Source organism: Grammomys surdaster, unplaced genomic scaffold (assembly GCF_004785775.1).
Source record: "Grammomys surdaster isolate TR1022 unplaced genomic scaffold, NIH_TR_1.0 308459, whole genome shotgun sequence".
NCBI classification, from domain to species: Eukaryota; Metazoa; Chordata; class Mammalia; order Rodentia; family Muridae; genus Grammomys; species Grammomys surdaster.
In genome coordinates this window covers 1-10,993 of record NW_021625873.1, presented here as the reverse complement: position 1 = coordinate 10,993, position 10,993 = coordinate 1, and the positions used below count along the sequence as shown (strand labels likewise).

General features: G+C 45.4%; 1 protein-coding gene across 1 annotated transcript; it reads left to right on the top strand.

Annotated features, from left to right (window-relative positions):
• Positions 1–4,040: 4,040 nt before the first annotated feature.
• On the top strand, positions 4,041–10,163 carry LOC114616165 (cytochrome P450 2B19; the record flags this gene model as incomplete). Its single annotated transcript, XM_028761686.1, has 6 exons — positions 4,041–4,214; positions 5,895–6,057; positions 6,199–6,348; positions 8,170–8,330; positions 9,082–9,258; positions 10,022–10,163. Coding segments are annotated over exons 1-6 (967 nt in total), but the record flags the coding sequence as incomplete, so codon positions are not given.
• Positions 10,164–10,993: the final 830 nt, after the last annotated feature.

Here is a 10,993-nt window from a genome sequence, read left to right as displayed (position 1 = left end):
AGAGAGAGAGAGAGAGAGAGAGAGAGAGAGAGAGAGAGAGAGAGAGACTGAGATAAGTCATTAAGCTGTTCTGGAAAAAATCTAGGTCACAGAACCAGTTCTAGGATAATCATCTCAGAGAGCTACTCCATAAATTACTAAGCTCATGTCACCTAAATTCTGGAAAGGAGATTCCCAAAGAGATAGGGTGCTTTTCTAAATACACCCACACAGGCACAATTTTCTGACAACCTGGAAGGCACAGAGGTTGCTGGAAAATCCCTGCTGAACCTGGAGGCCCCAGGCAGTCAGTTGCAGATCAAGAAACTGATGTACCTTACCTGAGGTTACAAACCAGAAAGGGCTCCTCATTCCTCTGGGAACCCAGTGGGTGCCATAGACCCCTTAGCATGAGCACCTTCCCATTCTCAGTTGTATGAACAATTGTGTTTCTAAATTTATTTGTTCAAGCTCATTAATCTCAAGGTATAGAGCAATATCAGAGAAAGAGAAGGGGGCGATGAGAAACAGAAGGAACAAGGAAAGATGAGAGACAGAGAGCTCTTGCTATGTAGCCCAGATGAGCTTGTCTTCTCCCTGTGTCAGTCTCCTAAGTGCCTGGATTACAAGCTTGTACCTCCATGTCTAACGCATATTGGATTCTTTCTGAACAGTACCTGCTTCCTCAGGGAAGCACTATGAGATGGGTATCAATCTCCTCGTATGAGAAAGGAGGGACACTAAAGGTCTTGCATTACAAATGTGTGCACAAACACACTTTGCAACTATCCTAAGTGGTTTTTACAATTCCGGAAGAAGAGCTCTGGTACTAGAACAAAAACTACAAATCTGTCAAAAGTGACCATGAGACATCCAACAACAATTTGTCTTTCATTTTATGATTTACTTATTGTATATGTGTTGTATGTGTATACATATGCACTAAGGTATGTGTGGAAGTTTTTCTCTCCCTCCACCATGTGGGTCCAGGAGATTGAGTTCATGTTCTCAGGACTCATGGCAGCCCATGCTAAGGCATCTCACTGGCCCTTGCATCAATTCTTTCAGGTTTGGTAATCTCTTATCATTCTGATTTGAATTACAGGTTGAAGGTTAAACTCATTCTTACTCATTGCAATGGGCAGAGTTCTCTAAATGGATTTAGGAATGGGACAGTTCAAAAGTTATACACTGGTCCGGGGCTCACATGGCTTACTTTCTCTGCCCACAGGAAAGCACGTTTGTCTTAGCAAAGGTACTGCCTTCAATCGATTGTTCCTTTTCTTCACCTCCATCCTCCAGAACTTCTGTCTCCAGCACTGTGGCTCCTAAAGACACTGACATCACACTCAAAAAGATTGGTATTGGAAAAATACCCCCAGTGTACCAGATCTGCTTCTTACCCCCCTGAGTGGGCTGAGGCAGCCAGTGTCCCCACTACTTTTGAGAATGGCCCCATGTTTCTGCCTCTAGGAGACCTGCTGGAAACCAGGCCCTAGGTAGCTATTCACATCCTTCCTTCTATTGAGGCTTCTCCAAAGCTTCAAAGTATATTCAATTGTGTTTCTGTTTGTTTGAACAGAGACTTCTGGAGTCCATATGTCATGCTGGATCATTTCCATCTTCCTCCCAGTAGCTCCAGTCCCCACTCATCAGCTCTCCACACTCTGTGATCTGTGCTAATGGACTCTGTATAAGGTCTGAATTCTGTCTACAGACTTGCCTAATATGTATGGTTCAGGTAAATGGAATCAAAACAGTGTGTGATCTTTGGTGTCTCGTGCCTTTACTTCACTTAATTTAACTTAGTTTTCTGTATCTTATAAGATACACCTTCACGGGCCTTTCTCATGCTCTCTTTCTTAGCATCCTCTTCTTGCACCTTCTGTCTAGGCAGAGGCCTCCTCAGCCCATTGCCCCTGAGTTGCATGTTTCTGAACACTGCCCTCTGTGTAGCCGTGACTGTCCTGTTACTTGCTCTGTAGACTAGTCTGGCCTCCGACTCAGCGAACCTCTTGCCTCTGCCTCCTGAATACTAAGGTTTACGATGCATGCACAGCTCACAAGTATATTCTTGCGCTGTGGAGCTACTCTGTATGTTTTTAGTTTTGCATGAGAGTTGTAGCTAGAAGGAGAGTCGCATGTTACTGTGTGAGTCTCACTGTGTTTGTGCAAACCCCAACCCCAGTGCAGATGTGATGTCTCCAGAATCCCCATTGCACTCTCTAACCTGTGACAGCCACAGATGGGGAGCAAAGGAAGAAGGGATGGGAGAAAGAGATAGCCAGAAACTGGAAACAACACAGGTGTCTCTCAATCAAAAATTGAAACCAAGAAATGTGGTTCATCTGCACAATGGAATACTATTCAGCTATTTAAAGCAAGGACATCAAGAATTTTGCAGGCAAATGAATTAATTTGGAAAATATCATCCTGAGTGAGGTAACCTAGACTCAAAAGGACACATATGGCATGTGCTCCCTTATAAGTGGTTATCAGGCAAAAAGTAAAGGAAACCCACACTACACTCCAAAGACTCAAAGAAGCTAAAGAAGGAAGTCCCAAATGAGGGTGTTTGAATCTCACTTAGAAGGGGGAATAAAATAGTCACAGGAGGTAGATGGAGGGAGGGAAGTGGGTGAGAAAGGGGATGATGAGGGAAATGGGGGGCAGAGCTGTTTTCTGGCTCAGAAATGGGGAAAGACAAGATAGAGGGCCAGAGGGCCAGGAGAATGAATGGAAGTTGGTAGCTAACGGTGGTGGGGGTTGGGGGAATGTCTAAGATGTACCAGAGACCTGAGATGGGAAAGCTCCCAGAAGTCTTTGGGGTGATTTTAGCTGAGACTCCTACCAGTGGGAATATGGAACCTGAAGAGGCCACCTCCTGTAGCCAGGCAACACCCCCAGGGGAAGGAGAGGGACACCAACCCACCCACCAAACTTTTGACCCAAAATGTGTCCTGTCTACCAGAAATGCAGGGAGCAAAATCGAGTTGAGACTGAAGGAATCACCAGCCAATAACTGACCCAACTTGAGACCCATCCCAAGGGCAAGCACCAATCCCTGACACTACAACTGAAACTCTATTATGCAGATAGGAGCCTGGCATAACTGTCCTCTGAGAGGCTCTACCCAGAAGCTGACTGAAACAGATACAGACATCTGTAGCCAAATATTGGACAGAGCTCAGGGACTCTTATAGAAGAACTGGGGGAAGGATCAAAAGCTACGTAGGGAGCAGGAATGCCACAGAAAGACCAACAGAGTCAACCAACCTGGACCCTTGGGGGATCTCAGAATCTGAAACACCAACCATACACAGGCTGGACCTAAGTCACACACACACACACACACACACACACACACACACGTACATACGTATGTAGCAGATGTGCAGGTCAGTCTTCATATGGGTTCCCCAGCAACTGGAGTGGGGCTGTCCCTAAAGCTGTTGCCGGTCTGAGGATCTGTTCCCCTAGCTGGGCTGCCTTGTCTGGCCTCAACAGGAGAGAGTATACCTAGCCCTGTAGAGACTTGATATGCCAGGGTAGGCGGATACCCAGTGGGGGCCTCCGCCCTCTCAGAGGAGAAGGAGAGGGAAGAATGGGTGGAGGGACTATGTGATGGGTGGGAGTCATGAGGAGGAGGCAGTGATCAAGCTGTAAAATGATTTAATTAATTAATTAAATGATAAATAAATATATGGAAAAAAAAGAAATGTTCCTTCACATAGGCAGCACACACAGGTCCATGCCTGAGTAATAAACAGATAAAGCTGAGCTGACAAATGCAGAAATCAAAATGTGTTACTCCCAATGTCCTTTTGTCCTGTGTATCTATTTCACGATGTCTTTGCCAACATCTAGGTTTGGAGTAAGAGAATGGGGAGTAAGCAGGTCACCAGCCGCCCAAACAGGAAGTGTGGGTGCTCACATACCTGGACAGTGATGAGACCGGGGGCGGGAACAGCTGGAGTTGCATAAGTGAGAATGGAGGCAGGTTTAACATAAAAGATCCTGCAGGGGTATGTACTGAAGTCAGCAGTGGTTAGAACAGGACCATGGAGCTCAGTGCCCTGCTCCTCCTCGCTCTCACTGCAGGCTTCTTGTTATTCTTCATCATCCAAAGTCAGCCAAAGACCCATGGCCACTTCCCACCAGGACCTCGTCCCCTGCCCTTCTTGGGGAACCTCTTGCAGCTGGACAAAAGAGGCCTTCTGGACTCTTTCTTGAAGGTGAGCTGTGCACAGGACCTGAGTCCTGTGGGCTTAGCCCATGTTTACTCTTGAAGGTCATTTAGCAGGAAGAGAAAGGGACTCCTTCTAGGCTGTAGATTCAGGTGGGAAGTTCCCTAAGTGAAAGGTGACAAGCTGTCTCATGATGATGGTTCTTAGATGGGTAGGCAAATCTTTCCATGTTGGGGCTGTTTTGGGCACTGCACTTGGGATGCAAGAGATATGAAGGTGTTGAGGTGTAAGTATGTAGTTTCACTCCTCAGGGTTTGTCTTTTCTAGAAGAGAAAGAAAAATGTCAGAGGCATTAACTATAGGTTTTGCTCCTACCAACAAATAGATTAGCCTGAGGTGTTCCAGGATAAACAGGAGAAGAGGAAAGGCAGGAGGTGAGGTGAGTAGGTGGGTAGGTAGGTAGGGCTAATCAGTTATAAACACCATGCACCCTTCAAGCCGAGAACACTAGCACAGTCTTTACCAGCCTATGTATTGTTGCTTCACAAGTGGTATTTCATGTTAAATTATCACTTGTTCATTAATAATCAGTGACCAACCATGACCCCATGTCCCATTGACAGAGCAGATATAGTGGCAGCAACCCCAACTTCCTGCCCTCTTTTGGTTTTTTTAACAGATCAGCCACCTGGATTCAGTGGCATAAACATTCATCTTTATTTAGCTTTCCGAGACAAGGTTGCCCCACTTTCCCCAGGCTAATTACTAACTCATGATCCTCCTTCAAGTTTCATATATCTTTTATCTGATCAGTAGATTGTTATTTCACTGTTCCATAAGGTATAGTGCTGTGGCCCCCCACCTAAAATCATAAATACATCAACATCAAACATATAGAGTTTTTTCATAGAATTGTTCCCTAAACCACATGGGAACTGACCATTTTCATAGCATCTAATCTTTATTAGTTTCATGGAAATCTAGACTGAGTCTCAAGAGGATGAGAGTGGATTATTTGTAAATGTGCACCATTCTATTCAAGGACTTTCAGCATTGTAAAGTTTGGATATTCCTGGGACCAATTCCCTGGAGATACGCAGAGATGGTTGCACTGCCAGGTAGTTTCCCAATGGTGTATACTAGAGACATGTTTGACAGTCAGGACCACCATCAGGGGTCATCCATTTCCCCTCCCAAGTAACCCAGTGGATGGGGCCATTCTCTCTGTTGTCAGGAGGCATTGATCAGGTTGAAGCTGGGTCACAGGAAGGATGGTTTCTAGACGATATGTCAGGAACTGCTGGCCAGACTGGAGGGCATGGTCATGGTTCTGTATCTACATCTGTATCTATATTCATATCTCTATATAGGTCAATGTATATTTTTTGAGATAGGGCTTTAGTTTGAGCCCAGGAAGGCCTCCAACTGGATATATACCCAAACATAACTACTCATTCTCTGACCTCTACCTCCTCAAGGCTGAGTTTATAGTCATGTATTTAGAGCCCTACCTAAACCCTACAGTTCTAGTGCATTGATTAGAACATACAACCAACAGTGCAGACCTGCTGGGTGGTGAAATAACCCTTCAATTCATAGGTCCTCAGAAGGAGAAGGGTGGCCAGAAGAGGAGATGCCTATTTATCAATCTGTCTCTAAGCATTTAACAGTTTAACAACAATGTTTGTGCTGACTAGCCACAATCCTGGTGCCCTTATGGTTTGGCAGCTTCAAGAAAAATATGGAGATGTGTTCACAGTATACCTGGGACCGAGGCCTGTGGTCATATTGTGCAGTACAGACACCATAAGGGAGGCTCTGGTGGACCAAGCTGAGGCTTTCTCTGGCCGGGGGACAGTTGCTGTGCTCGATCCAATTATTCAGGGATACGGTGAGATATGGGACAGGGTGGAGAGGAGGATATGGCCCAGGAAGGTGAGTCTGAGAGGTGGGACCTGAGCTATGGGGAAGGACTCGGGATTCTCTGAACTTCCAGTGTGACCCACCCACCATATTTCCCCTACTTCCTTAGGTGTGGCCTTTGCCAATGGAGAATGCTGGAAGACAATCCGGCGATTCTCTCTGACAGCCATGAGAGACTTTGGGATGGGAAAGCGAAGTGTGGAGGAGCGGATAAAGGAAGAGGCCCAATGTTTGGTGGAGGAACTGAAGAAATACAAGGGTGAGTCTAAAAGAATGGGCATAAAGAAGATATGAGGGCACAACCAAAGAAACAGACACACAAAGGTAGAGAAAGACAGTAGAGACAGAAGAGAGAAAAGGGAGTGAAGGGTAGGTATGGATAAAGGTGGGGAGAGAGAAATACGGAGACAGAAAAAGGAAAGTGAGGTTTTTATTATCCACAGATATCTCAGAGATGTAGATTAACCATGCTGGTCACTTGTGTACAGAAAAGTCAATCTTTAAATTAATTGTATCTGTCAATTGGATATGATTGGTGTACACTTATTATCTCAGAAGGCTGAGACAAGATGGTCGTGAGTTCAAGGCCAGACCTGTCCACATTGTGAGGCCCTGGCTTACACTGTGGTTTTATGTGAGTTGGAGAGTGTTTCCAGTACCATATATAGTTGTCATGCTTGAGTGTGACTGTAATCCATGAAGTCCGGGGGGGGGGGGCAGGATGCTGAGATTTTCAAGGTCATCTTCTACCGCATATAGAGTTCAAGACCACTTTGGCTTAACCTTCGTCATGTCCTCCCAGCCCCACAATGGTCTTAGTCCCACGATTCTCAACCTTCCTAATGCTATGACCCTTTAATACAGTTTCTAATGTTGTGATGACTCCTCAATCATAAAATTATTTTTGTTGTTATTTCATGACTATAAATTTGCTACTGTCAGGAATCATAATACAAATATCTGTGTTTTCTGATGGACTCAAGTGACCCCTGTGTTGTTTGATCTCCAAGGGATCACGAACCATAGGTTGACAACCACTAGTTGTCAGGAAGAACTGCAGACATGTTCAAAGCAGGAACTGTGTTTCTCCTTGTCTTTGTGCTGATGGGAATCAGTGAGCACAGAGGCTCATGGGTGTTGTAGTTTGGTAGAATTCTGAGGCACTTTTGGGTCCTTCATGATTCCTTACACCAAGTGCATCTCAGTGGCACAGACCTTGATTTGCAGCTCCATTTCTTTACAGCAGGCATTTGGTGTCTCTTATTATTTCTCAGGAGAGCTGATATGATGTCAATGCAGAAGTAGGAGAGGAAAAAAGGTGCAGAAACTGGGAAGAATGTCTGGAGAGAGAATGCATAGAGATTGAGGACCCAAAGAAAAATAAGCTAGAAGGTTGAGAGTGAAACTGACTAGCCTCAGGGAAAACACTACAGGGAATCGGAGACTATAGACAAGCCAGCTCCAGGGAGAAGGCAACAAGGCTCCAATACTGTTGGACAGACAACAACCCTCCAACCACCAGGGTCCATGACTGAACCTGGCCTGCAATAACAACAAGTCCTGATGGCTTCTGAAACACCACAGAGCCTAGAAGTCTGGGAAGGGATAGAGACTGGCAGCATGGAGTGGAGGATGCAGGGCTTGTGAATCCATACAGGCAATCCCTGATCCTTTCTCTGTCCTTTCCTGCCACTAGGAATTAACTATCATCTCAGAGTCAGAGTGGTGACCAGGGAGGAGGTGCATTGAGGAAACTTACTATACATGCTGTCCCTCTCAGCTCCTGGGGGTCTGAATTCTACCCCTAGTTGTGAGTAGCTATGTTTTCTTAGTGAACTTAGCTACCCTCTTTGCATGCTAACAACACTGCATCTTATGTCCAATATCCTGGGGAAATGAAATAAAATGATTCATTCAGTGCTTAGAAGAGGGCTTGATCCATCCTGTGTGCTAGTGAGATCAGCTGTTGTTGCTGTCCTTTGAGTAGTGAGTGGTGGGGGCAGCATCACAAGATGAAAATAAACTCAAATATTCCCATTTCTATATCTTCTGTCTCCTGTCTTGCCTCCTCATCCTCCAGGAGCCCCCCTGAACCCCACCTTCTTCTTCCAGTCCGTTGCAGCAAACATCATCTGCTCCATTGTCTTCGGAGAGCGCTTTGACTACAAAGACCACCAATTCCTGCATCTGCTGGATCTGATCTTTCAGACATTTTCCCTCATGAGCTCGTTGTCCAGCCAGGTCAGTGGGTGGGAAGAGAGGAGCATCCAGGGCAGAAGAAACAAGAGAGTGTCTTGTGGATGAAGGAGGGAGTGTCTTAGGGCTGGAAGGAAGACAGAGATAGCATGGAGAAATAAAGAGGCCGAGACCTGGAGGCAGGGAGGAGGCATGTTTAACAAGTTAGAGAGACCTAAATGTAGAAATACAGCACCATCCAGACATGAAGAAAACAATGATGTGTCATGAAGATGTAGTTCAGAAAGCAGAATACTATGTTTTCATGCATGATCCCCTGGGTTCATCCCCAGCACTGTATATACTGGGTTTGGTGGTATACAAAACATGAAATTCCAGCACTTGGGTGGTGGAGGCTGGGGGATCAGAAATTCAGGGTGATCTTTGGCTGCATATTGAGTTTAAGGCCAATCTTGCTTAAATGAGAACCTGTGATTCCCCGCAACTCACAAATTGAAACAAATACGAGACAATTCGGCAAAGGGGCTTGGGAAGGAGCACAGAAGAAAGGAAAAGAGAGATACAGAGAATGCAGGACAAAGGTTAGAGATGATTCAGAGCTATAGTTCAACAGCATGCATGTGTATGGTATATATAACTCTGTGTTTGTGTGTGTGTGTGTATGTGTGTGTGTGTGTGTCTGTGTCTGTGTAAGTGTGTGTGTGTGCATGTGTGTGTGTGTTTCTTCATGAAATCTGAGTACCTACTTCCTGTGACCCAATAGCTCCAGGTGACCCCGAGTCTCTCCTTCTTGCAGGTATTTGAGCTCTTCCCTGCCATCCTGAAATACTTTCCTGGTGCCCACAGACAAATCGCCAAAAACCTCCAGGAAATCCTTGACTACATTGGCCATAGTGTGGAGCAGCACAGGGCCACCTTGGACCCCTGCGCTCCACGAGACTTCATCGATTCCTACCTTCTGCGCATGGAGAAGGTCAGTCCTGCATGGATGAGAGAAGGGTGGGTGAGAGTGAAGGATGGGGATGTGGTCAGAGAGAAAGATGGGAGGGGACAGCGGATGGTGAGGAGAGGCAGAAACAGAGAGGAGGAGATGCAGAACGTCTGGAAGAGAAGGGAAGGGAGGAGAAAATGACATAGGGAAAGAGAAGGGGTGTGGCTGGGGAAGAAACACAGGGCAAAGAATGAAAAGCAGACAAGACCACAGAGTCTGGAGGGAAGGCTCATGATTTAGAAATGCTGTCTGCTATGGCAGATAACCAGAGTTCCTTGCCCAAAACCTACATTGGGCTGCTCATAATTGCATGTAACTCCAGCTCCATGGACTCCAATGCTCTCCCCTAGTTTGTCTGGAAAACACAGACACACAGACACACAGAGCCACACACAAACACACAGATACACATACACCACACACACACACACATACACACACAGCAGATACCCACAGTCACATACACATAAATATATATAAAATCCATTTTTTTAAAAGCGCTGGAAATGACAAAAAAAAAAAAAAAGACAGAAAACTCTGATTCTAAAGAGCAGAGTAGTCCGGTGAAGACTGAATAAAAAGAGGCTAACAGGCAGTGAGACAAGTAGTGTGAACTGCTGAGGGGACACATGCCCAGTGGTCCAGACAGGGTGAGACACAAGCACAGTGACTAGAAAGACACACGCATCTCACTGCAAGGGTCCAGTCACCCTGACCCTCTCTTCTCTCTTCCATCTGGAACCAGGAGAAGTTCAACCACCACACAGAATTCCATCACCAGAACCTCATGATGTCTGTGCTCTCTCTCTTCTTTGCTGGCACCGAGACCACCAGCACCACGCTGCGTTACAGCTTCCTGATCATGCTCAAGTACCCCAATGTCGCAGGTGTGCCATGAGTAGACAGTTGGGTGATCTTCAACTCTCTTTTGGCTATAGCGGGTTGTGTGGATAAGAGAGACATAGGCCTGTTACATCTGGAGCTCTGAAGGCTTTGTTTGGTTTCCTAAACTAAGACAGTGCTGTGGTGGTGTGTGAATGAACAATAGGCTGACCTGTTTTGTGTTGTTTCCTCCTATCACTTAAAGGTTGATCCAACCATCAACTCAACCTTCCTTCCCTCCATCTGTCTTTCTGCCTTTACATCCATGCATGCATTCATCCAACTTTCCTTCCCTCTTTATGTCTTTCTGTCTTTACATCCATCCATCCAACCTTCCATCCATCCATCCATCCGCCATTCTTTCCTTCCTTCTTCACTTCTGTATCACATCTATCTATGTGCTCATCTTTCTATCTATCCACCTCTTCGTCCATCCACCCATTCTAGTCACTAACCCAGACATCTATTGTCTATCCATACATCCATTTGTCTACCCATCCATCTATAAGTCTATTCACCCACTCATATAGTCACCTGTCCATCTTTATAGCCATAGATTATTAACCCTTCAATCACCTGCCCATCTTATCTATATCCATAGATTATTAATCTTCGATTTGTCCATCTCTGATTCACACAAAGATATGCCTTTCATGCATTCATTTGGATTATCAACCCGTGAATTTTATTCTTTGATCAGAATATTTGAGTGGGCTGCTGTCACTGATTTGTTGGTCCGTTGAAGTATGAATATTTTCATTCCTTAATGGTTCCAACTGGCCTTTGAATTCACCTTTGATGTGTCCACCAATTCCTCCAGGTATCCATTCAATAA